Source organism: Lepidochelys olivacea, assembly GCF_965140295.1.
Source record: "Lepidochelys olivacea isolate rLepOli2 genome assembly, chromosome: 3".
Taxonomy (NCBI): Eukaryota; Metazoa; Chordata; order Testudines; family Cheloniidae; genus Lepidochelys; species Lepidochelys olivacea.
In genome coordinates, this window is record NC_140413.1 from 17,496,883 (window position 1) to 17,521,970 (window position 25,088).

Below are 25,088 nucleotides of genomic sequence, written 5' to 3' on the forward strand. Positions count from 1 at the left end.
CTTGCTCGGCAGTTACATTTTTGCTGTAAAAGTCCCCTAGGGCCTATGTTTCTGAGCATGCACCCTGCTGCGCCACTCTAGGAGTCCAGACACCTAAGCTCCAGAGCGCTGCACATACCGGGGTGGGGGAGGATGGGTGTTCCTCTGCCTAACTCAGCTGCAGAGCCATGGGCTATTCCAATGTGGGCTGCCTTCACTGTCGCCTGTTGCACTGTGGATAAATTATGAAAGCTTCTTTGGGCCAGAGAGCACATAAGAGAGAGAGAGCACAAGCATGAGAACGACTGTAGCCTGAGGATGAGTGCAAGAATGGGAGACCTAGGATCCAGGCCCCCTCCTCCAGGGCTTTTTAAAACTATTTATCTACAGTGGAACAGTTTCAACAGGAAAGAGTGAGGGAGCCCCACATCAGACCAGCTCAGAGCCCAGCGGTTACTGGAGTTGCCTGACAGGTGGCAGAGCCCTGGTCAAAAGCCTTCTGCCCCTGAGGGGCAGAAGGAATTGAACTGGGTGTATCCCCTGTCCCAGGTGAGTACCCCGACCACCACTACAGCTTTCCCTATAGCTTCTTGTAGCTACAGAGTAGGTGCCTAACTCCAAGACAGGGTTTGCAGCTGAGATTCCCAAGCTCAGAGAGGTGCTTCCATGCAGCTAGGACTTCTGCCTCTCAGAGCTATGTGCCTGGCTTGGCATCTCCCACTGGCTATCTTAGGCATGGAGCCGCATAGCATGCTGGCTTTTGTGAATCCCATTCTGACCCCCGTCTCTCCCCATTCATTTTGTAGGGAGCCTAGGCGCCTACCTCAGGCTTTGGGATTCCCAGTGATTTTCTAAGGGCCTACAAGTTAGGCACTGTGATGCTTAGTGTCACCAGACCTAGTTTTAAATCTAGCCCCTAATTTCCATATTTGGCGATCACGCTGGGCTCTGGACCTGTCCTGGTAAAGCCATCATGCATGTTTATGAAAAGGCTACAATGCTCCATTGGTTCCAGTTAAAGACCCCTCATTGAATTGTTACTATTCCAAGGAGCAAGAAGCTCTCAGATGAGTTGGTGAGAGGTACGCACTGTGTCCCAAAATACTTATCTAGTAAATGGGGTGCCATGAGGCCCCCCAGCACCACATTAGCTGTGCACCTCACAATCCGCAATGTATTTATCCTCCCAGCACCCCTGCAAGGTAGGGAAGTGTTTTATCCCCATTTTACAGATGGGCAACTGAGGCACAGGCCCCAATCCTCAAAGGTATCCAGGCAACATTGATTTCATGGGTGTTAGGTGCCTAATTACCTTTGAGGCTCTGGGCCAGGGAAAGTGAGGACCAGATTTTTAAAGGTCTTTAGGCCCCTAAGGATGCAGCTAGAGACCTATTGGGACTGTCAAAAGCATCTGTGTTTGGGAGTTAAGCACTTAGGCCCTTTTTAAAGTCACACAAGTCACCTAGCTCCATCTTTAACCACCTAACAACTTGGCCTTATGTCTTGTGCAAGGCCACACAGGATGTCTGTGGCAGAACACCCCTGTTGCGTTGTCTGGGATGTACACATTGGGAGAGGGCAGTGCAGGGTGAGACATGTTGGAGGGATCACTTGGGAAAGAGAATACAACCAAAGATGCATTACTTTTTCTATGACCGCAGCCACGTTCAGGTGCATGTCCCTTTAAGAGCAGGAGAAGCCTTTGCTAGGAAAGGTTCTTAAACGTCGGGGGGCATGGCTCTCCCCCATTTAAAAAAAGTGGGACAATGGCTCTTCCCCCCCCCTTGTTCCTATGAGGAAGAAGACAGCACACTGAACTCGGCAGGGACACAATGGTGGGGGAGCCCAGGGCCCAGGCTCCCCCTTTAGGCACTGGGTGACATACCAGCGAAGCCCCTTCCCTGCTGGCCTGAGGGAGGGGCGGCCAGGTCAAATTTAAGTGGCTTCTCTAAGGCCAAGTCTACACCACAGTGCTACATGGGCACCACTGTAGTGCATCTGGGGAAGACGCTGTGTGCCGATGAGCAAGTGCTCTCCCGTTGGCATCGTTACTCCCTCTCTGTGAGAGGTGGAAGCTATGTCGGCAGGAGAGCATCTCCCGCCAGCATCCCACTGGGTGGACAGCACTTAGGTCGCTGTAACTTAAACCAAATATTGAGGGTCACAATATGAAGTGCCACAGGCAGAGAATCGGAGGGACTGAAGTGTAGCCCTGCAATGGCAGGGAAATGATTGACATATACCCAGATAAGACTGGCAAGCGATCCCCACCCACATGCTCAAGAGCAACACAACCTCCTCCCTCAAAGTTGTTGTCAATCTAACCAGGAGAAACATTCCTTCTTGACCCCACATATGACGATCAGTTAGACCCTGAGCATGTGAGCAAGAATTAGCTAGCCACGCACCATGTTTGGTGCCACCTCCGGTAGAGAGAGAGGGGGGGGGTGGGTGGGTGGGTGTGTGTGTGGGCTAAACCCAAGTTAAAAGTCAAGTTGCTGTGTCCTCACTGCTTTTTTAATCTGCGTTGACTAACCTGAGTTAAGAACACACTTTCTTTTGCAGTCGAGACGTACCCTTAGACCAGTGGTGGGCAACTTGCAGCCCACGGGCCACAGGTTGCCCACCACTGCCTTAGACGCTTGTGTCAGCTTTGAGTGGCTGCAAAAGCTCGTTGCTCTTCCAAAGTATCTTACTGCAGCGAAGCGTGAGCCAAGAGCAAGGATGCAACTTAAAATAGATATAAACAAAGCAGAGTTTATTTTGCATTTATTTCCCATCCTGCTGGCATATTTGGCCCATTCCATCCCCCCATTTTCCTCTGGTAAATACAAACCTTTTCTTTTATTTTTTTAATAAAATATATAAAACATTGTGCATCACTATCCATGGAAACCTGTAGTTTAACAACAGAAAAGAATAAGGCACATTGCTGTGCAGCCTCTTCAAATATATATCTAGATATCTCAACTCAAAACAAACAAACCCCCTTTCAACCTCTTTGAGGCTGTTTAACATTTCACCCATCACTGACACATCTCCTATAATACCATAATACCATCATTGTTGGGAGCAGGTTGGTTTGTGAGTAAGGAGATGGGGAAACATACTAAAAAACAAAAGGATTTTATCCCTGAGGTGTCAGTAAAAAAATGCTGCCACTGAAAAGCAAGATTAAAACACCATCTTAAATAACAGGACACACTGTTGAACGTCCAAGCACCAAGACGATTTCATGGCATAAGAATCCCCACATCTTATAAAGTCACTTTTTTTAACTAGATTAATCTCATGGCTTCCAAAGTCACAAGACAGTCACTCATCATGCACTTGTGCCTCCCTCCCCATGTTATCTTTCCTTTAGCGGACCCAGAGTCTCAGTTTGCTTTCGATTCTCCTGAAATCTTTGGGGAAAGCAGAACACTGATGGTTTCCCTGGCAAGCATGAGAGCAGCATTTGTACCGTAGTGTGCCTCCCACCCACTGCTGAACTACACCAAGAGGAGAAGCTGGCATCCACCTCTGCTGTGACCAGACTGATTCCAGAGAGAAAATCCTGGGGGGTGATTTCCTAGTGTCGGTAGCAATATGTCAGGGAAAAGGGGAAGGTGAAAGCTTTATTGCTGTCCATCCACACTACTCCAGTTAGCCCTTCTGAAAGGAAAAGGGGAGACACCGATGTCACACTCCTTTCCTCTCTCTCTTTAGCAGGCCCAGGAAGACCAAGGCTGCAGTACCGGACTGTGGGATTTCCCAACACTTAGTAGTAGCGGTTCAGGCTTCTGGTCCCCGGTATGTCCGGCTGCCCATTCATCCAAATCTCCCGGATGATGCGCTCCCGCTCTTCCAGCCTCTGAGCCCTCTCCAGCTCCTCGGCCGAGGTGAAGACATTCATGTTCAAAGTCCTTTCGAACCTGCGGTGCCTGCGGGCTGACAGGTCTGAAGTGGTGTCCGAATCGTCCTCACTATCACTGCTGTCGCTGTCGCTCTCTGGTTCCTGAGGCGGCTTTTTCCCCGGGGATCGTTTGCAGTCAGTTCGGCAGGACACCTTCAGCACCAAGGCCAGCAGGGTCAAAATGAGTCCGATGCATACTCCAGAGACGAAATACAGAGCGGCACGCTCAGGATTTTCTGCAAGGAGAAAAGAAATTATTTTCAGAGGACCAAGGCATCACATAACTTGGTCACACGGGGCAGCTGCACAAGTTTAAACATCCCCAAGTTTCTTCAGAGGTTCAGATCTTCTCTTGGTTTCATGATGGTCCTTTCAAAGCTTCCACTGTATCCCCCCCGTGGAGTCACTGGGATCCAGTGGTAGAACATGTACCTGAGGCATCTACTGCATGCACACCATGAGCTACTTGTGTCCCAACGCCAGCCAGTATGGTAAAGGAGCAGCCCCCCCAGATTAAACGCTAATGCCATTCCCTACGCGAGTGGGATCGTGAAGCCAGCAAGCTGCACAGGCAGCAGTGACTAAGTGCACCTTTCTGTCCATACGTTATTGGCCGAGGAATAAAGAGGATGACAAAGCTCAATGCTCTCTCTGCGCCTTTGCACAGCTGAAATGGCAAGCCTTGCACCAAGGAAGTGGCAAATGATCGATTCATAGCGTTCATTTGCTTATCTAAGGCAAACGTGCTGGCTTTCTGCCCAGACCACAAAAATTTACTGCTGATGACACCCCAAGATAGATGGAGCCAGGGCTTTGACTTGACAGATTCAGCATAAAAAACCGTTTCTGAGACGATATAATGAGACTTTGAAGGATCCATATTGTATTTTAAACTGTCATCTTATTTTTGTATTGCTTATGCATTGGATTTTTCTATGGGCTGAATCACTTTGGCTCATTTAAGTGTTATAGCAAAAAAAGAGTTGATCCAACAAAGGATGAAGATGAACTGGGCAAAATAGCTGGCGCCAAATTCAATCCTGTTAATTCAAATCGGAGCCCTGCATGGGAATCAAACTTTGGGGCCAGATCCTCAGATCCAGTGCAGCTCCATTGAAGTCACTGGCGGAGCTGTGACATTTTACACCCGCTGAGAATCTGGCCTTCAGGGTCTGGAATATATCTGTCCCCTTCAGGCCAACTCTGCCTTCACTGGATCCCATTGCACCCTTAGAAATGAGAGCAGAATTGGGTCCTCTAGGTCTGGTTTCCTTTAAGTGGAGTTTTCAGAAGGCAAGCAGGAAACATCCCTAAAATCACTTCAAGCAGATTTCTAGTATGTAAAAGCTGGGGGTGTTTGGAGGTGTTTATCTGGCTGAATCAATCCTGAAGTGTATAGTGGGGATGGGGCATACCCCATTTGTAAATTCAAATAATACAGACAATTTCAGTCTTGATCTCAGCGTAATAATTTCAAATCCATTGCATCTAATATTCCCTTGAAATATGGGGCCACAAATCAAACAAAAGAGCATATTTCAAAATATTTTTAATAGCATCAGACCGTGAATCTGGGTTTGAATGAGGTTAAAGGTCACTGCGAAGGCCAATACCTGAAGCTGCCCATGGCACAGCTACAGCAAGCAGTAGGGGGAAGAATCCTGAACAGGAACTTGATACGGTGTTTGATGTAATGTGGTAGGCATACTGCCCTTTATTCAGCATGAAGCTTTGCAATGCATTCCCCTCTGCAATAAAAACCATAGTTCAGGCCCTCTTCAGGTGCCTCCATCAGCTTTACCCCCTCGCTGTCTGGATCCAATTTAAATTCCTCGTCTTTGTCTTCAAGGCCCAGTGCATTCAGGTGGCCACTCCTCTGCTTCTGTTTCTACTCACCCCGGCTCCGATCCCCTTCACTCTGCACAAGCTATCAGACCAAGTGCCCACTTTGTACCTTCTCCTTTCCTATCTCTGGACCTTCTTTCATGCTGCCCCATATACCTGGCCCTACTACTTGATCCAGTCCATCTGCTTCCACTCCCTCCCTGTTCAAGCCCCTTCTTAACACCACATTTCTCTAAGGAGAACCCAACCTGGGGTTCTAACTTACTGAAACAGATATGCGAGAACAAAGACATTTCAATCCATGGAACTGACAAAATGGGTGCTGAGTCTCACTGTTCAATTGTACAGCTGTCTGTTGCTGCTCTGGCACCCTGCTTTGTTTGTCCGGTCTCTATTTAGATTGCTCTTTGGAGCAGAGAGCTTGGGTGAAATCCTAGTAAAATTGCCACTGACTTAAATGGAGCCAGGATTTCACCCTTCATCTTCATCCCTACCTACAAAGCACCTGACCCTGCTGCTGGCACTATACAAATAAACAATAATGGTACGAGATTAGAGATTCTTTAGGACTGGGATTTTCAAAGAGGCCTAAGGGAGTTAGGTGCCTAACTGCCATTGACTTGAACGTCCCTGAGTAAACTGCTCCATCCCATCCCATATTCCCTTGAAATTGCCTTTTGGATTGCAGGGTCCAGGTGGGTTGTTATTTTGTGCAGAAATTAACTTCACCCCTAAACTTCATTTTCAAGTGAACACATGGAGGGCTCCAAGGAGTGGAAGAGAAGGGGTTAGCTGGACTGATTTGCACTGGCAGAATTGCTTATGGTTTGCCTCTTCTATGCCTGGCTGATATGATTAGACAAACCTCACTTGTATGAGCACTAAATTCACATACACATACAGGCTCATTTTTTAAAAAATATACCTGTTGCATCAGATCCATAGCTCACTCTTTTGACATAATTCATAAAATGCAGAGTGTGGAGCCTGGAATGGACTGAAAACATATTATTTCTCTTTCCCTTTTGCCAGTTTTCTTCTTTCTTCCACACTCACTCTCTGCACTGTTCTAGCTACCATGGGCAGCAAGTGAGCGAACTGAAATTAGATTGCTTGTTAGCCAGTAATTTTTTATACACAACACACAAGTCTAAACAGATAGTCCTTCATTCAGTACCAATGCAGTAATTGAATCTTTGGGCTCTGCTGGTATTCATGAGCTATATTAGTTATGCCATCAGCATTCATAAATGCTGGACACAAGCTGGACTCCTTCACTGAACTGTCACCCTGCAGACCTGGCATGTATCAGTTCATATAGCCAACCCAGTCACACAGCAGCCATCCTCCCAAAGCATGTGCCTTTTTGCACAGCAAAGGGGCAATTTAGGCCAACAACATAGCTCTGAAACAGCTAAATCATCAATGGCCAAGATTCTGGATTTTGAAACATGACTAATAATTTGGGGAGCCTCCATTTTTAGGTGGCCAACTTGAGAAACCTTAAAGGGGGGGGCTAACTTTCAGAGGGTGTGTTTTCAGCCTTTCTGAAACTCCGGCCTCTTTTCAGGCATTTCAAGTTTGGCAGTCGAACACGAAAGCACCCCGAATCGCTATTCATTTTTAAAAATATTATTAGCATTATTATTTGTATGGTGGTAACACCAAGGAGCCATACTGGTCATGAACCAGGACCCCACTGTGCTATGCACTGTACAATACAAAAACCCTGTCCCTCTGCCAGAGAGAGAGAGAGAGAGAGAGTATGTGTGAGCGCGTGCACCAACTGACCTAAACTGGTGAGTTTGGCCAAATATCCTTGCCTTACAACACATAAAATGTAAATTAGACAGATACAGTATATGGGCTAACTCTTAAAATGTAAGAAAGTGTGAAGCAGTCACTTTCAATAAAGTATAATTAATAGGAAACTGCACTATCCAGGGCATTAGACATGGGTGACTTGCTTTACAAATCAAACAATACGGATCAATCCTTGACAATCTTCATCGAGGGTCATATTTTGTGGTCTTTCATTGAGCAGAATTCCTCTTATTGAATACAGAATCACAGATGTTGCCCTGAGAATGGCCACACCTGTGCACTTTCAGTCTGTTAAGTGTAAGGGTTCTTTTTTCAGAGCAGTTTTCAGGGTGTGAATGCGGGAAGGAGAATGGACTTCAAACTCTAACTATGCATTTAAAAATAGATGTGCTCACTGCAAGTTTCCAAGTGCGGAGGGGAAGGGGGGTACTCTGACCCGCTGGCAGGAAGAAAAGGGGCATTATCCCTTTAAGGACTCCCCCTACAACAGGGAAAGGAGGGGGAATGTTTGCAGAGGCAGGCAGGACAGGCAGGAAGCAGTTGGGGCCAGGTCAGGAGAAGGTCACTGCACAGTTCAGGTTCAGACTGCCTGAGTGCCATAAGCATCTGTTGGCTGTTTAGTGAAAGGACTTGGGAGTGTCAGTCCAGATTCCAGTAGGCAGATCACAAAGCACAATATCAGACTGGGCACTAATTGGCACGCCTGTCACCAGGCTGCAAGGACCGTATTAGCACAGGGAAACAGTTCCGAAGGGCCTGAGACCCAGCTCCTCAAAGGCATTCAGGCACTGAGTGCCAACTGGTTTCAGTGGCAGTTAGGCATCTAACTACCTTTAGAGAGCGAGGCCTCAAGGGACACAGGGCTTGTCTACGCTTGCAGCTTGTCTACACCTGCCCCAGCCCTGAGCCCCCTCCCGCACCCATATTCCCTCCTGGAGCCCACATCCCAACCCCCTGCCCCAGCCCAATGAAAGTAAGTGAAGGTGGGGGGAGAGCGAGCAGCTGGAGAGAGTGGGGAGTGGGGCCTCAGAGCAGGGGCAGGGCCTCGGGGAAGGAGCGGGGCAAGGGTGCTTGGCTTTGTGCAATTAGGAAGTTGGCAACCCTACCAGAGACTAACCCACTCTCTCCCCTCAAGTCCTTCCAAAGCAGAGTTGAGGCATGCTGGCAAGACAGTTGTTGCTTGTGCTGTACCCCACCATGTGGCTAAATAGTGGATTTCTGTCTCCTGGATTGTCAATCCAGCACATATACTAAAACCCATTAAAAATTAAATAAAATATATTCTACTTTTCTCATTACAAACTATTTCTGGCTCTTAGATAGCCCCCATTGCTGTAGTAACTAAGCACTTCAAAATCTTTAATATATTTATCCTCACAACACCCCGGTGAGGTAGGGAAGTGCAATTAACCCTAGTTGAGAGTTGAGGAACTGAGGCATTGGGTCCTGAATGCACGTTAGGCACCAAAATCCTTATTCCTATTCCACTGTGGATTAATACTTACATAGTCATTGGGCAAGAACACAAGAATAAGCCTATAGGCCAGTGGTTAGGGCACCCACCTGGGATCTTGTCCCCCTAATCCAATAGATTTCATTATTTATCCACAGTGAAACAGCCTTCAGCAGGAGAGATTGAAGGAGCCCTACATCAGACTGTCCTGCTGGTCTGTGTTTAGACACACACACATGTGAATGCTGGAGACTTCTGTTCAGATCCCTTCTCCCCTTTTGGCAAAGAGAGGGGAACTGAGGCAGGGTCTCTCACCTCCTGGGCAAGTGCTCTAACCATGGGGCTAAAAGTTATAAAAAGGTGGGCACCCCCAACCCAGATTTTCCATGAGACCCGATCCACTAGGCAGCTTCTAAGCATCCCTACAGGATCGGATGAACGCCTGTCTTTCCTGGTTTGTGAATTGCTCTGGGGCTTAGGCAGGAGATAGGTGCCCGGACACTCGGAGAGAGGAAGCAGCGTGCATGCCCAGAAACAGAAACATAGGTGCCCAAGGAACTTCTACCCTAAAAACTTAAGCAGGGTTTCATGCATTGTCGTGGAGCCAAAACTGACATGTAGACAGCTAATTCCTTTTGTGCATTCGGGCTTATGTGATTTCCCCAAGGTCACAGAGGAAGTCACAAGCAGAGCAGGAAATTGAACTCAGATCTCCTAACATCCAGGCTAGTATCCTTCCCCTCAGTGTAGATCATGCGTAGGATGGGTATCAATGGTCTGCATTTAAGGCCTCTCTAAATAGACTTAATGCTTGCTGCCCCCCACCCCCACCCCCACCCCAGGGTCCTGATTCAGCAAACCACTTAAACATGTCCTTTACTTTTTGTGCATGCTTAAATCCTATTGTCCTCCTTGCGATTTACGCACATGCTTAAACACTTTGCTGAGTCACAGCATATATCCATTGGTAGATTGTTCCATACGCCTCGTGGTGTGAAGAAGTCCAAGTTTACAGTATTATCCACTGTAAGAGATTCCTCCCTCATTTTTGATGACATCTGTGAGTTACATTCTTCCCCTCTGCGTTAATCAAGACCCATCCTGGAGTGCCATGCAATCTCCTTAGCAATGATTAGCTTTTCCCCTCTATGGTGCCTCTCTCTCTGGGCTGGGCATGCAGCTGAAAAGGTCGTTGATTGAAGACTGCTCAATCACTTCTTTTAATGTATGTAGCCAAAAGGCGCATGCCTCCCCTCTCCCCCCGGTCCCTGTCTTTGGAACGCACACAGTTTTCTAGAGGCTCCACACCAGCCAAAATTAGAAACACATTTTTTTTAAAAAGCAACCAAGCAAACAACAATTATTGAGGCGATTTCCTGTGGGCTAATGATCAGCTAGGAGCATCAGCCCAGACGGTCATTAATTCTCCAGGAAATGGCCCAGGCCAAGGTTGTTATTGCTATTATAGTGCTTTATTTTCTTCTTGTTGTTTTAATAAATAAAAATTAATCTATGCAATGCTGCAGCTGATTTCCTGTGATGGCATCAGGCCCTCAGAGAGCTCAGCGGGGAGGAGGAGCTCCTCATTAATGTCGCTCACTGCATCTCTTCTAAGGCACAGCAGCCAGTTGGTGGACTCCCCATGTTAGGACAGCGATGTAATGGAGGGGACTCGCAGGGAGCCCCCTGTCTAACTTCTAGCACCAGCAATTTCAGAGGGAAGTTGGTCTGAGCTCCCCAGGATTTTTTGTTGGGAGCCACTCGTTACCATATTGGCAGCACGTCGCTGTTTATGGGGAAGTTATGGTGTCCCTCCCCCTTACATTTTTAAAGAAAATTTCTGCACAAATCCTGGAGATCGAAGTCCTCTGCCCACAGAACAGTTACAGGGTAAATAGAGGCACCATCCCTGCTGCTAATGCCCTGCCACCCTGATCTGCAGGGACGTCCCACCTCTAGGTGGAAGTTGGTCACTCAGTTTCCATGCCCGCTCAGTTCTAGGCCAGAGAGGATGCACTCAGGGACAAATGGGACAAGAGCCAATTGAGTACTATACAGCTAGAGGGATGATTTTAGGTTTGTTGCTATGTTCTTGGTCACAATTATAGATCCGAAGCCCAGTGAAGCTAGCAGGAGTTTTTCCATAATAAATAACAATTCTGTAGTTTGCAGCTACAGACATTATGTTACTAAGAACCTAATTCTTCAAAGACTTAGAATCATAGAATCATAGAATATCAGGGTTGGAAGGGACCCCAGAAGGTCATCTAGTCCAACCCCCTGCTCAAAGCAGGACCAATTCCCAGTTAAATCATCCCAGCCAGGGCTTTGTCAAGCCTGACCTTAAAAACCTCTAAGGAAGGAGATTCTACCACCTCCCTAGGTAACCCATTCCAGTGTTTCACCACCCTCTTAGTGAAAAAGTTTTTCCTAATATCCAATCTAAACCTCCCCCACTGCAACTTGAGACCATTACTCCTCGTTCTGTCATCTGCTACCATTGAGAACAGTCTAGAGCCATCCTCTCTGGAACCCCCTTTCAGGTAGTTGAAAGCAGCTATCAAATCCCCCCTCATTCTTCTCTTCTGCAGGCTAAACAATCCCAGCTCCCTCAGCCTCTCCTCATAACTCATGTGTTCCAGTCCCCTAATCATTTTTGTTGCCCTTCGCTGGACTCTCTCCAATTTATCCACATCCTTCTTGAAGTGTGGGGCCCAAAACTGGACACAGTACTCCAGATGAGGCCTCACCAATGTCGAATAGAGGGGAACGATCACGTCCCTCGATCTGCTCGCTATGCCCCTACTTATACATCCCAAAATGCCATTGGCCTTCTTGGCAACAAGGGCACACTGCTGACTCATATCCAGCTTCTCGTCAACTGTCACCCCAGGTCCTTTTCCGCAGAACTTCTGCCTAGCCATTCGGTCCCTAGTCTGTAGCTGTGCATTGGGTTCTTCCGTCCTAAGTGCAGGACCCTGCACTTATCCTTATTGAACCTCATCAGATTCCTTTTGGCCCAATCTTCCAATTGGTCTAGGTCCTTCTGTATCCTATCCCTCCCCTCCAGCGTATCTACCACTCCTCCCAGTTTAGTATCATCCGCAAATTTGCTGAGAGTGCAATCCACACCATCCTCCAGATCATTTAGGAAGATATTGAACAAAACCGGCCCCAGGACCGACCCCTGGGGCACTCCACTTGACACCGGCTGCCAACTAGACATGGAGCCATTGATCACTACCCGTTGAGCCCGACAATCTAGCCAGCTTTCTACCCACCTTATAGTGCATTCATCCAGCCCATACTTCCTTAACTTGCTGCAAAGTTACTTGCATACCAATCTTTAAAGTCAAGGACTGAGTCCTAAATCTGACCAGTTTACCAGATGATCCTAAATAGTAAAATCACCAACTATTGATATTCTTCTATTTTCTTTGCAAATTTCTATAGAAATATTACGTTAAAACTTCTGTGGGGTCGCATGAAACAAATAAACACAAATTCCTTTGTGGCTGGAATTCCAAAGGACCCTGACTAATCGTGTGGAGGGCCATGAGCAGATTGATAAAGAAAGCAAACACTCCCACAAGTGGTTCTGTGACCTGCTATACTGGCTTTTTGCACTCCTTTGCCATTAATAGGAACATTGCATCTTTACACACAGACTTCAAGCAGAAAGATACAGGGGATGGCCAGGACATGTCCCTTTCTATTTGCATCTAACTTTCCCACCTGCTGCATGACACGGTACATGCCAACAGGTGCTAGTGGCAGGTGTTTGCAGTCTCTCCATCTGCAGCTGCCCACCCACTTCCCATGGATTTGGTCTGGAAATGCTTGCACAGGTCAGTATAGTCAGCTTCTGAATGGCTTTCCTCAAGCTGGGACTGGAGGTAGCTGTAGTCAGGAAATGAAGCTTCAGCCCTGTTTTAGTCTGCTGCTTGGAGGCACGACAGACAGGTGCGCAGCAGCATGGTGCTGTGAAACACAGAGGGCCCATAACTCCCATAGACTTCAGTGGGGACTGAGGGTGCACATCACCTTGCAGGACAGGCCCCCAAAAGAGAATGGTTTAAAAAAAATTGTCACCTATAGCCCTTGTGTCTTTATTGCTAGCTCAACCAGGTTACCAGCACAGAACAGCCCTAAATCTCGCAGAATCCCAGCTCAAAAGAGATTGTGTCCCACAAGAAAAATATAGGCCAGAGTTTTACTGTGGAAAAAGGAAACATAGTCCATGGTACTTTTAGCATAGTCAAAAGACCTAGATTCTAGTCCCAGTTTTCCCTGACTGACTGTAAGTCCTTGTGCGAGTCACTTTTAACTTTTCCCCAACTATAAAATGACAATATCAATAATAACCTGCTTTACAGGGAAGTTGTGAGGATTAGAGATGGCTCCAGGCCAAATTCTAGATTTGAGCTGCAAACTTGGGCAAACTTTAGATCTCAGAGCAAATTTCATGTGTGACTTCTCCATAATCAACTAAACCCCAAATCCAAAAAATGCCAGAAATGGGGGTGGGAAGGCTGGTGAAAGAAGGATTCAGTTTCAGGGCCAGAGTTTGTGGCTTGAGTGCATCTCTATTGAAAATTCATTAATGCTTGAAAAATGCTGTCAGAGCAGGGGTGGGCAAATTTTTTGGCCCGAGGGCCACTTCTGGGTATGGAAATTCTATGGCAGGCCATGAATGCTCACAAAATTGGGGTTGGGTGCAGGCTATAGGGCCAGAAATTAGGAGTTCAGGGTGCAGGAGGGGCTCCAGGCAGGGGGCAGTGGAGTGCGGGGCAGGGGGGTGAGGACTCCAGCTGGGGGTGCGGGCTCTGGGGTGGGGCTAGGGATGAGGGGTTTAGGGTGCAGGAGGGTGCTCCAGGCTAGGACCGAGAGATTAAGGGTGGGAGGGGGATCAGGGCTGGGGAAGGGGGTTGGGACATGGGGGGTGAGGGCTCCAGCTGGAGGTGCAGGCTCTGGGGATGAGGGGTTTAGGGTGCAGGAGGGTACTCCAGGCTAGGACCGAGGGGTTCGGAGGGCGACAGGGGGATCAGGGCTGGGGCAGGAGGTTGAGGTGTGAGGGTGGCTCAGGGGTTCAGGCTCCGGGCCGTGCTTACCTCAAGTGGTTCCCGGAAGCAGTGGCATGTCACTCCTACACGGAGGCGCAGACAGGTGGCTCTGCTGCGTGATGCCCCATCTGCAGGCGCTGCCCCTGCAGCTCCCATTAGCCATAGTTCCCGACCAATGGGAGATGTGGGGGCAGCGCTTTGGGTGGGGGCAGTGTGTGGAGCGGGGCCTCCTGTCTGCCCCTACGCGTAGGAGCCGGAGGGGGGACATGCTGCTGCTTCCGGGAGCCACACAGAGCGGCCACCAACACCTGCTCCCTGGCTGGAGTACTATACACAGAAATCAGGTTTCAGAGTAACAGCCGTGTTAGTCTGTATTCGCAAAAAGAAAAGGAGTACTTGTAGCACCTTAGAGACTAACCAATTTATTTGATCATGAGCTTTCGTGAGCTACAGCTCACTTCATCGGATGCATACCGTGGAAACTGCAGAAGACATTATATACACACAGAGAGAAGTTCTCAAAATCTAGGTACATCTCCCAAAACTAGAATTCCAAACCTTGTGCTGGGAACCAAAACACAACAGCCTTGTGCTCGTGCATGAGACCCAGAGAATGACACCGAAGGGAAATAAAAGTGACCAAAGCTTTGTGCCATGAAAAAAAGAAAGCTCAAAATTGTTTGTGTTTTAATCATTTTGGCCCTGATTCTGCCAGATTTATCCCTGTGCTTCCCTTGTCTTAGCCTCATTGCAGTCAATGGGTTTATTCACCATGTGCAAAGTTACACACATGCATGTGTCTTTTTAAAATTGGGCATTATGCTGTTAGCAAGACGGGTATGCATTCTTTAAAAAAACAACAAGGGTCAAGATTCAATCCTGCCCGGGGAACGGCCAGCAAACTGTATGCCCTGTCTCTGTTACGCTGGAGGGAGGGGGCTCCCGTCTGTGGACAGTAGTTTTGCAATTCCAATTATAATTCTGGAGGAGCCCCTCTCCCCCAGCAGAAGCTGGACTAACAAAAGTGGTGAATCAGTACATCTCCTGGCCAGCCTGACCCTGTGCTTTGTGGGGCTGGCTCCACCCACTTTGTGGGTAGCACCAACCAGTGCTGGTCTCTGATACAAACAGGAGCTGTGGACAGCTTGCACTACTGTGCCCCTCATTCTAGCAGGCTTTCTGCTTTGGGAGGGCCCACTCCCTGGCTGCCCCCTCGCAGTGATTCTGGCTGATGAGCTTCATGATGAGAGTGACTCTTTAAAATAAATGTAAATGGAAGAAAGCTCCTGTGTTACATGAAAGACATATGACAAGAAAAAATGTGGATGAAAGCTAAGCTGTGATCGGAGGAAATCTTTCCCTACATTAGATTTAAATATATAATTACACTAAGCAGAAACTTCATCTTCACACTTCCACTGAAGATAAGCCAAATTCTCTTAAGTAGGGTAATGATCTTAGTGCTGCTTATTTTCCAAATTACAGGACAAGCTTGCCTTCTTAATGAGCCAGCCTTTGATCTCAAGGAAAAAGGCACATTAGAAATAATACCGTATCTAAGATTACATTGTATTTAACTTCAGATGAGAGCAAGTCCAAGGGAAGGCAGAACACAATACAGCCTGTTATATACAGTCAACCCTTCTCTAGAGCTACACTGGTCAGGTCTTTCAAGGGAAAACCTGCTGAGAGACAAATGGGAAAATGAACCTCTGAGAGAAATACAAAGGGGCAGATTGTGCCCTCACTTACGCTGGGGCGCCCCACTGAGAGTCTTAAAAGACATCACAGCAGCCCAGAGACGAAGCAGGTGAGAGACCTACCTGTGATAAAGGAATACGCTGCTAGGATGTTGCTGAGCAAGGCCATCTCTGTGCTAACGCCCACGGGCTCCATGCTGCTGTTATCCACTGGCCGCTGTGTCTCATCCACTGGAAGCAGCAAGGGGCTGTTGTCTAGCGGGTAAAAGGCAGCCGACCTCCCTTTCTTCTTCTCTGTTTTGAGTGAGGGAACAAGCACGTCAGTTTCAGCATTGCCCTGCCCTAAAGCAATTGAACCTGCTTCTGCATTCAGAAATCTGGAGCCAGTCACTGGCAATGCCACCCAAATCTGCCGCAGTTAGGCAGCTGGACCTTCTCGGTTAGCTTCGGCTGAGAGCACACGGTGGATTCAAGGCAGTTTCTGTGTTAGCTACCAGGCAGCATCTCCTCTCCCCTATATCCTTCTCTTTCACATCCCCCGTTAGACACACCCAGATGTTTTACAGCAAATATATAATCAGGTTGTTTTTTTTTTTTAATCAAAGAGCCTTTATCAATGCTGGGTTCCACTAACGGTGTAATAACTCAGCACATGAGCTTGGAAGACACAGACAGGGTTGGCAACACCTCGCTTGCATCTCACTGTAATTCTAGAGTGATCTACACCTGGCAAGCAGCACTGCTTTCCCTCCAGCCTTATTAAGGGAAGGGCGGATCTTTGCCTGCGTTTATGACTTCCTTCAGAAGCATGCTTTCATTGTGTTTCACTGAGACATAATTTCCCGTTCAGAGAGGTGAGGGAACATGGGTTAATGATTTTATTTTATTTGTTGAAGACTGGAGCTGAGAAGGCAGCTAATTCCAGAAGGCTGAAAGAGACCCTTTCAGACCTTATCAGATCACTGCTAAGAACTGGCTGTACCTTGATCTGTCTGCAGACACCACAACCAATGGCAAAATACTAATTGTTTCAAACACATTAAAAAGTCAGCCCATAGAGAGTGCTCCATCATCCACCTATGAGTGTGCAAAAGCCAACGGCTGTTAAACCTTTTAAGACTCCTGTCCCTGTGTATCTGGTACAGGCTGCAAACAAACAGTACACAGTAGCTGGCAATTGCATCTGGCTTCCACTTATCTGCTAGTATTAAGTTCAGGAAACTGACAAATTCTGGTGCATGAAATACCATTACTGCTGTGGGAGCAAAGTCACTTTCAACTCCAGCCTGCAGCGCATGAAAGTCCACGTTTGTTCACTGTCTCTCTGTGTTTGCATTTGCACCGCTCACACCCAAGGTGAACGGTTACATTGTTCACTTCGTACTGTACCTGCCTGGAAGCTGTGTGGCCCTCCGAGGTCAGCGACAATGATTTGGGAGTGAGGGGGAAATAAGTTAATTTAAAATGTCGGCAGGGGTGATGGCTCAGGTGGATAAATGCCTGTGTGGTGCTGCATCCTATTAGTGCGGCTTCAGAGATTCACAGAGTCCAAGGCCAGAAGGGACCATTGTGCTCATCTAGTCTGACATCCTGTATAACACAGGCCATAGAACCTCCCCCAAAAAACTCCTAGAGCAGCTCTTTTAGAAAAAACATCCCATCTTGATTTAAAAATAGTCAGTGATGAAGAATCCACCATGACCCTTGGTAAATTGTTCCAACTGTTAATTACTCTCACTGTTAAAAATGTAAGCCTTATTTCCCATCTGAATTTGTCTAGCTTCAACTTCCAGCCATTGGATAGTGTTAGACCTTTCTCTGCTGAACTAAAGAGCCCATTATTCAATCCCCATGTAGCTACTTACAGAGCATAATCAAGTCACCCCCTTAATAATCTTCTCTTTGTCATGCTAAATAGATTGAGCTCTTTGACATTCTCTTTATAAGGCAGGTTTGCTCATCCTTTAATCATTCTCCTGGCTCTTCTCTGAACCCTCTCCAATTTATCAACATCCTTCTTGAATTGTGGGCACCGGAGCTGGACACAGTATTTCGGCAGCAGTCACACCAGTGCCAAATACAGCGGTTAAAATAACCCCTCTGCTTAGAGCTGGATGCTGTGGTGATGTCTAGCTGTTAGAGTAGGAGACTGGCCATTGGGAAACTTGGGTTCTGTTTCCAACCCTGCCACTGAATGACTGTGACCTTGGGCAAGTCATTTAAGCAAAACTTTTCAAACATGGATGCCTGAAGAGAGGGACCAAAGGGGAAATTTTAAAAAGGACCTCAGATTTAGGAGCACTATTCCCATTGAAAGACAGTTTTATAGATGAACAAACTAAGGCACAGAGGGGTAAAGGCGGACATTTTCAATAGGAAATTCAGTGGCATGAAGGGCGCTTTTGAAAATCTCCCCCTAAATCCACATTTCAGCATCTTAATAAATGCCTTGATCTTCCCCATTCAACTCCTAATGTGAAACCAAAGGAAGCGATGGGTGCTCAGCACCTTCAAAATCCAGGCCATTTATCTAGGTGCTTAATGTTGGGCCCCCACGTTTGGATGTAGTGTTCTTTAATCACTCCGTGCCTCAGTTTCCCTAGCTGTAAAATGGCAATAATGCCTACCTCAATGAGATATTGTGATAACTTTTATAAGGCACTTTGACAATCACAGATAACAAGCTCTACTGGAGTGTAATTCTTATTATTGTCATGTCAATTGTCCTCAGCCCAAGGTCTGAGCACATGTGAAGGATATTTGGGCCTTAACCTAGTAACTCTTGGAATGTAGAGCCTTCAAAATGCCATTCCCAGCCCCAGATTATTGATATGGCAGGAAAGGTAGTAACCGGAAGTGCCACATATTTGGGGAATAAAGCGGAGCTGAATGGGATGCTGAATAAGTCGGAGAAGGAAATGTAAAAGGAGCCCAGGTTGTGGCTCTGTTAATTTACAGTGTTTTGCTTTAAAGGTGGTGTTTCTAAAGGGATTGTGACTTACCAAAGTAGCCATCTTCAGGGAACTGAATGGAGGAGATATGGGAAAATTTGACTCTCCCTAAATAACTCTAATTATTTATTAATCTTATTTCTATTACAGTAGCATCTAGGAAGCCCAGTCAAGGATCAGGGCCCCATTGTTCTGGGTGCTGTGCAAACAACTAACGAAGAAGGCAATCCCTGCCCCAGAGCATTTACAATTCAGGTGTCAACGGAAAGAGAAAACTGACCAATGGGGTGGCAGCTGGTGGGAGGGCGAGGTAATAAAACGAAGAGAGTTTAGCCGAAAAACTGAAGTCTCAGCTCACCATTTGCCTCGCCGATGCCAAAGGGCAGCGAGCTGCAGGAATCACAGCAGAGGTAGGTTTTATGGAGGGATTTAAAAGTCAAAGAGGATTCTCACAGACAAACAGTGAATGAGGCTTTGACGGCTTACTCCCTTGCGTGCTTTGTTACACAACATGTCACGTCTTATTTTAAAACACAGCAGCAGCATGTAGCAGAGGCTGTCACACCGTGATCAGGGCACCACCGGCAGGTGTACGGCAAAGGCAAACCACTGTGGACTGTTACTGAGTCTTAACACGGCAATGCATGGATATGCCCCCTGCTCGGTGTGCGTTCTGCCTTCCCCCACCCGTGTCCAACCCACCGAGCACATGACTCTGATACTGCTCCCAGCTAGGGAATTCCGCACAAGCTGTAGAGGCTCATACACTAGCACTCAGGGGTCAGTCTCCAATGATGACCACGATGAGGGTCAACATGTGGATGGAACCTATGCTTACAAATAAGCCCGCCAGTATCTGGTTAGAGGGTTACAAGGTACAGTGGCGACAGGGCTTTACTGCTGATTAATAGCCATCTCTGCCCCTTTGTATACTCTGCAGCAATTGTGCATAACGTAAATGGAGAAGAGATAATTGATTAATCCTGTGTATATGGTCCACTCATTTCCAAAAGGGAAACATCCCACTCTCTGCACCCAGAGCATCCCAAAAGCCATAACAGTGTCAGCGTACATGGTGGAAGGCTAATGAGGAGGCCTGCCACCTTTTAGTCTGTGTCCTCTTAGGCAAAGTAACTGCATCTCCACATGGTGGTGTTTCCCTGCGGCCACAAGGCATCATCATTCCATGATGCAACGTCATGATATGAAGTCACGCTATCCCAGGCAATAGTTGAGAACTCTTTAATGTCAAAATTGGGGTTGTCCCATGGAAAACAGAAGACATGTCAATTAAGCCTAAGTAGGGAACAGATAAGTGAGTGCAGGCCAGCAGTACCCACTCAAGACCCATGTTCTGATATTGCCGTGTCATTTATATGTGGAGCAGCATTGCAAGTTTATCATGGCTCCTCTCCATCTTTGGTGAGCTCAACAAGCCCCCGCTCCCTTCTCTCCTGCTTTTCCTTCCATCTTCAGCCCCTCCCACATCACAGATTCCCCAGGGTTTTCAGAAAGCTGCATAATGGGGACGAGCCTCTCTGGATCTCAGCAGGACAAAGATTTCAAATTACACCCCCTTTTGGGGCTTCCCCGTAGGATGTGCTGTATACTAGATCAACAAAGCAAGGCCCAAGGGGAGACAGAGACAGAGACCTGCTGGGCTCTAGCTATCCTGTGGAAACATTGCACAATAGGCGTGTTTTCTAGGAGGCAGAGTGAAGAATAACTTCTTTACTTTGAACTGTAAGAGGAGTTCCGCTCTTTGTTTTCTCCAGTGGAGCCTTAGTGCAGTCAAACAAGTTCCTAAATGAATGATTGTCTGAGCACTCTACACTCCAGCAACAAGCACCATAAAGCCACAGAACTGGTTTTCTAATCTGTAGGATTGTACAATCAGCCAGTAAGGGCAGGAAAAAGACTATAGGGGTTATGCAGGAGGAAAGGAGATCTATTCTATCGCAACTAAAGCATATCATGGAAGGGCCATCCACCGCTGTACACTGTCCTCATCCATCTCCACTGGCTCGCCATTCACTCCAGGATCTGGCAAAAAGTCCCCCACGTTCCCCCATGCCTTCCTCAGAGATGTTCCCCTATGCCTTGCCTATCGCTGGCCTTCTCTATGTCACCACTGATGGTGTAAGAGCCTTCTCCTTTGCAGCTCCCAGCCTTTGGAACAACCTCCCCTTATCTTTACAACGTATGCATCCCATTTCAAACATGTTGCCTCTGACTTTCTCTGGCCTTTTTTCATGTTTGCAATATGTCAGTTAAGGCTGTAAAGCATTTTGGCATAGAATTTTATGAAAGATGCTTTACAGAGTAAAAACATAACCCTAATCTCACTGAAGCCAGCGTGAGCTTTGCCATTGACTTCAGTGGAGGAGGCTCATGTTCCAAAGCTGTATGGTAATCATTGCACTGTGCTGACAGACACTTACTGTACTTCACTGCTGGAACGGTACAGAGAACTCAGAAGCCACAAAGTCATGAGCTAATTGTGCAATGACAAAACTGTATTTCCGCCACTGTTCCGAAATGGGTGGGGCCTGTGAACTGCACAAATGCCTGAGTATAGATTCTGGTATTTAGTGTCCATTAATGGGAACTCATCATTGTTATCACTGCTGTTAGGTTTCTGTAAATATTGTTACAGCCTTAGCTACCTGGCAGAACGCGCTCTAGAATGGCCGGCGAGGCTTCTGGAAAGAACACGCCGTCCCCTATAACATTAGGATCATATACTCTTGGCTGCTGTGGAAAATGTGGTTGCTGAAGTCCTTGGTAGCTGGTTGGTTTTGGCTGGGTTTCATGCAGAAGCTTCTTGGGAACTGCAAGAGAAGCACAAGAACAACACAATCGTTCGGATGGGTTATTTCAGCTGGTAATAAACTGAATTATTGCATTTTGCTACAGTTTCATCTTATATTTAATTATACTGTAAGCAGACCAAAGACATGCTCATTTACCACCATCAGGAGTGTGCTATGAATGCCTAGACAGCCAGATTCAATATCAGAACGCAAGGCACTGTGAACTTAGCAAGACATCATTTGATTTATAATGAATATTGTTAATTCTTTAGCTTGGTCTAAATATTTAGATGAGGTGGGAGGAGAAGATCTAGGAGGTGACACAAGTCTTTCCAAGACACTCTTTTAACATCCCAAAATGAAAAGCAATCAGTGTTATACCTCCTGCAGTGCTATAGCACTGTTCTTTGCCAAGTGCTTTACTAACACTGAGCCCTTGTGAGATACATAAACACTATTCCCTCTTCTGATCCTTTACCTTAGCATATTATCTTTTCTTTCAAATGCTACTGAAGAGAAATTAAGGCAAATAATGAACCGTTCCTTTGTACAATTACAAACCAGCATAATAGTGCACGACACTACAATTCTTGCTCTGGATCACAGATGTCTTAGTAAGAGCAGGGTATTTTTCTCCCCTCAATTACAAGGCCAGGTCCTCAGCTGTAAATCAGCAGAGTCAGTGGAGCTATCCAGATTTACACCAGCTGAGGATCTGGTCACACAGTAAATTAGCATTTGCCACACAGAGTCAGAACATCAGTTCATTTAGTCTGGTGGTGTCTCCAGCAGTGGCCAACAGCCGATGTAACTACAGAACATATGTGTCTTCCAGACATGTTAGGGTAAAGAAAACAAAAGTAAAGTCTCCATGAGAAAGTATAATATGTGTGTTCCTTCTGTGACACCCTCCACTAAAATCAACACAAAATGGAGGTTTCATTTCTGCAGACAGCAGAGTCCTTGGAGATTTAAAGCTACAGGACACTGAAAATTAAGGTATAACTTTATTAGACAGCTAAAAACACCTTAAAGACAAGTGTGAAAAAGGACCTGGCCAAGTGTGCAACACTGCACGTGGAGGGAAGGTCCTTCCTGATCTCTAAGTAATTAGCTGACACCTTGAAGCAGGAGCTCTGATTGCCCTTATCATTATTTAGCCTGCACAGCTACAAAAACTAAGGATCAGGAAGTAATCCAGTCACCTTCCTTTACACTGTATTAGACTTGCTGTCTTTGCTGAGCCTGAGAACCGTAACTGCATTTACTGGCCACCCTTTCATGTTTGGCAGCCCAGGCATCAGCACTTACCTTCTAGCATTATTAGTAGAGTCTCATCAGGTCAGGAAACAGATATTTAAAAAACCCAAAGCCCTAACTTGTAAATATCAACAAGCTGGCACAGTAGTTTCTGGAGAGAACTGGAGTGGCAAGACTCCTCTTCAGCGTAGGCAGTAGAGGAAACACATTATCTAGGGGGTAACTGAACAGAAGCCAGGGGAATGCCAAAGACTGGAACAGGCAGAAAGTCCAGGAAGCATGTCGGGTGGATTAAAAATAGTGTCTTGCAGCCGAGAGTGTCACAAGTAACTAACAATCTGTAGTGTCAAGTTTGAGATGCCATAAATGGGCTTGATTTTCAAAGGACAGGGGCTCAGCACCCTCTGAATATCAGATCCTTTAAAACAGCAGTTCTCAAACTGTGGGTCAGGACCCCAAAGTGGGTCGTGACTCTGTTTTAGTGGGATCACTAGGGCTGGCATTAGACTTGTTGGGGCCGAAGCCAAAAGTCCGAGCTCCACTGCCCAGGGCAGAAGGCGAAGCCTGAGGGCTTCAGCCCTGGCCGGCAGGGCTCAGGTTAAAGCCCCAACCCACCCAGGGCTGATGCCCTCAAGCTTTGGCTTTGCCCCTTAGGAGGCCAGGGCTCAGGTTTTGGCTTTGGCCCCCTTGCCCGGGGCAGAGCAGCTCAGGCTTCAGTCCCTCTTCCCAGGGACTGAAGCCTAATTCTTGTTGTCAGAAGGGGGTCACCGTGCAATGAAGCTTGAGAAACCTGCCTTAACAAATCTAAGTTGGGCACCCGAAAATAGAGGCATCCAAAATCACTACTCACTTTTGAAAATCTTGGTCTGTCTTTGTATAGCAGCAGTGGCTGAACCTCGGATCGGGAGCCACATGCGGCTCTTTTACCGCTAAAGTGTGCCTCGTAGAGCCCTCCGACCGCCCCCACACACACACACACACTCATCCCTTCTCCGCCTATGAGACTGGAGGGGGGAGCTAGGAGTTTCTGCCCCGCGGCGGGGTGGGGGGGCTAGAGGCTTCTGCCAGAGACAACTGGTGCCTGCTGAGAGTGGGGGGGCACAATTTAAAAGTTCGGCCTCCCCACCCCCCCCAACAGCTTCAGTCATGCCCCCTCAGGCATGCCCCCCTTTACCCTCAGCGGCCCCTCCCTGCATTCCCAGGGGTTAGCTCCGCAGGGAGAGGCAGCGGCAAACAGCTGGGAGCTGCAGGGAGGGGCCTTTGCTTCAGCTCCGTGGGGAGAGCAGCAGCAAAAGCAGCGGCTCTCCCCACAGCTCTGAGCTGTTTGCCGCTGCCTCACCCCATGGCCGCAGCTCCCAGCTTGCCGGATCCAGCAGCTGCTGTGCAGGAATGGGGCTCCGTGGCACCATGTGACTGAGCAGTGCTAGCAAACCCATGCAAAAATCCCCCATCCCATGGGGGAACATGTGGGGGATACACATGACCCCACATGTTCCCCCATGCATTGCTCCTGACTTCTGCCCAGCAGGGAGAAGGGTCTCGGGGCTTCAGTCCTGCAGGGTGCACCTGCTGGGGCTCAGGGCTTCAGCAGGAGCGGGGCTGAAACCCTGAGCTCTGGCAGACGCCCTGGCTCTCGAACTTCTGAAGATTGTCGTATGCGGCTCTGAGGGTCAATAAGTTTGATCACCCCTGCTACAGAGTGTCTTTTCTCCCAAAGGGTCCCAGATTGCATCATGGATCATTACAGACTGTAAGGAAAGTTAAATTTAAAACAAAAATGAAGGAAAAGAGGGTAAAATTTCACATACATTTTTACAAAATTTGTTTTCTGTTTTTGGACCAGCTCTTCATGGCCTACAAGAAAGAATATTTTCCCACCCCACTGAAGTGCAGCCATCTCTGAGATGGAGCATAAGGATCCAGCCTGCCCCATTCTATTTCCATGTAAACAATCTGAATGAAATGTGGAAAACCACTGACCCCTTTTTCCTGAGCACAAGCAGGAACAGTAGAGCCAGCATTCCCCAGTTAATGCCTTGGCATCCAGGCCCCCCCCCAGTAACCTAATCTCCTAGGAAATCCTATCTGTAAGAAGTAAGAGTGATAAGCCTTCTCCTGAGCAGGAGAAGAACCTTATGAAAGCCGTCAGTAATTGATCAATAGCCTCCCATGAGAAGTGGGGAAAGCCCCATCATTTAAAATTGACTGCCTACTTGGGTAGATGGCGCCCATCGCCATCGTATCTGGGCACCTCACAGTCTTATGTGTTGATCCTCATGATATTCCTTTGAGGTAGGGAAGTGCT

At 47.4% G+C, this 25,088-nt stretch overlaps 1 protein-coding gene across 5 annotated transcripts in view; it reads right to left on the bottom strand.

Annotated features, from left to right (window-relative positions):
• Positions 1-2,722: 2,722 nt before the first annotated feature.
• The window catches only part of EVA1A (eva-1 homolog A, regulator of programmed cell death), a 312,143-nt gene continuing 289,777 nt past the window's right edge, over positions 2,723-25,088 (bottom strand). For 4 of the 5 annotated variants that reach the window (XM_084623447.1, XM_084623448.1, XM_084623450.1 and 1 more), the window contains 3 exons: positions 21,377-21,541; positions 15,883-16,053; positions 2,723-4,110 (listed from right to left, as the gene is read on the bottom strand). In XM_084623447.1, coding sequence (XP_084479573.1) covers positions 3,740-4,110; positions 15,883-16,053; positions 21,377-21,541 — 707 coding nt within the window. In that variant the 3' untranslated portion in view covers positions 2,723-3,739. The remainder of the gene's footprint in view (positions 4,111-15,882; positions 16,054-21,376; positions 21,542-25,088) is intronic. The other variant, XM_084623451.1, reaches the window with a different exon arrangement.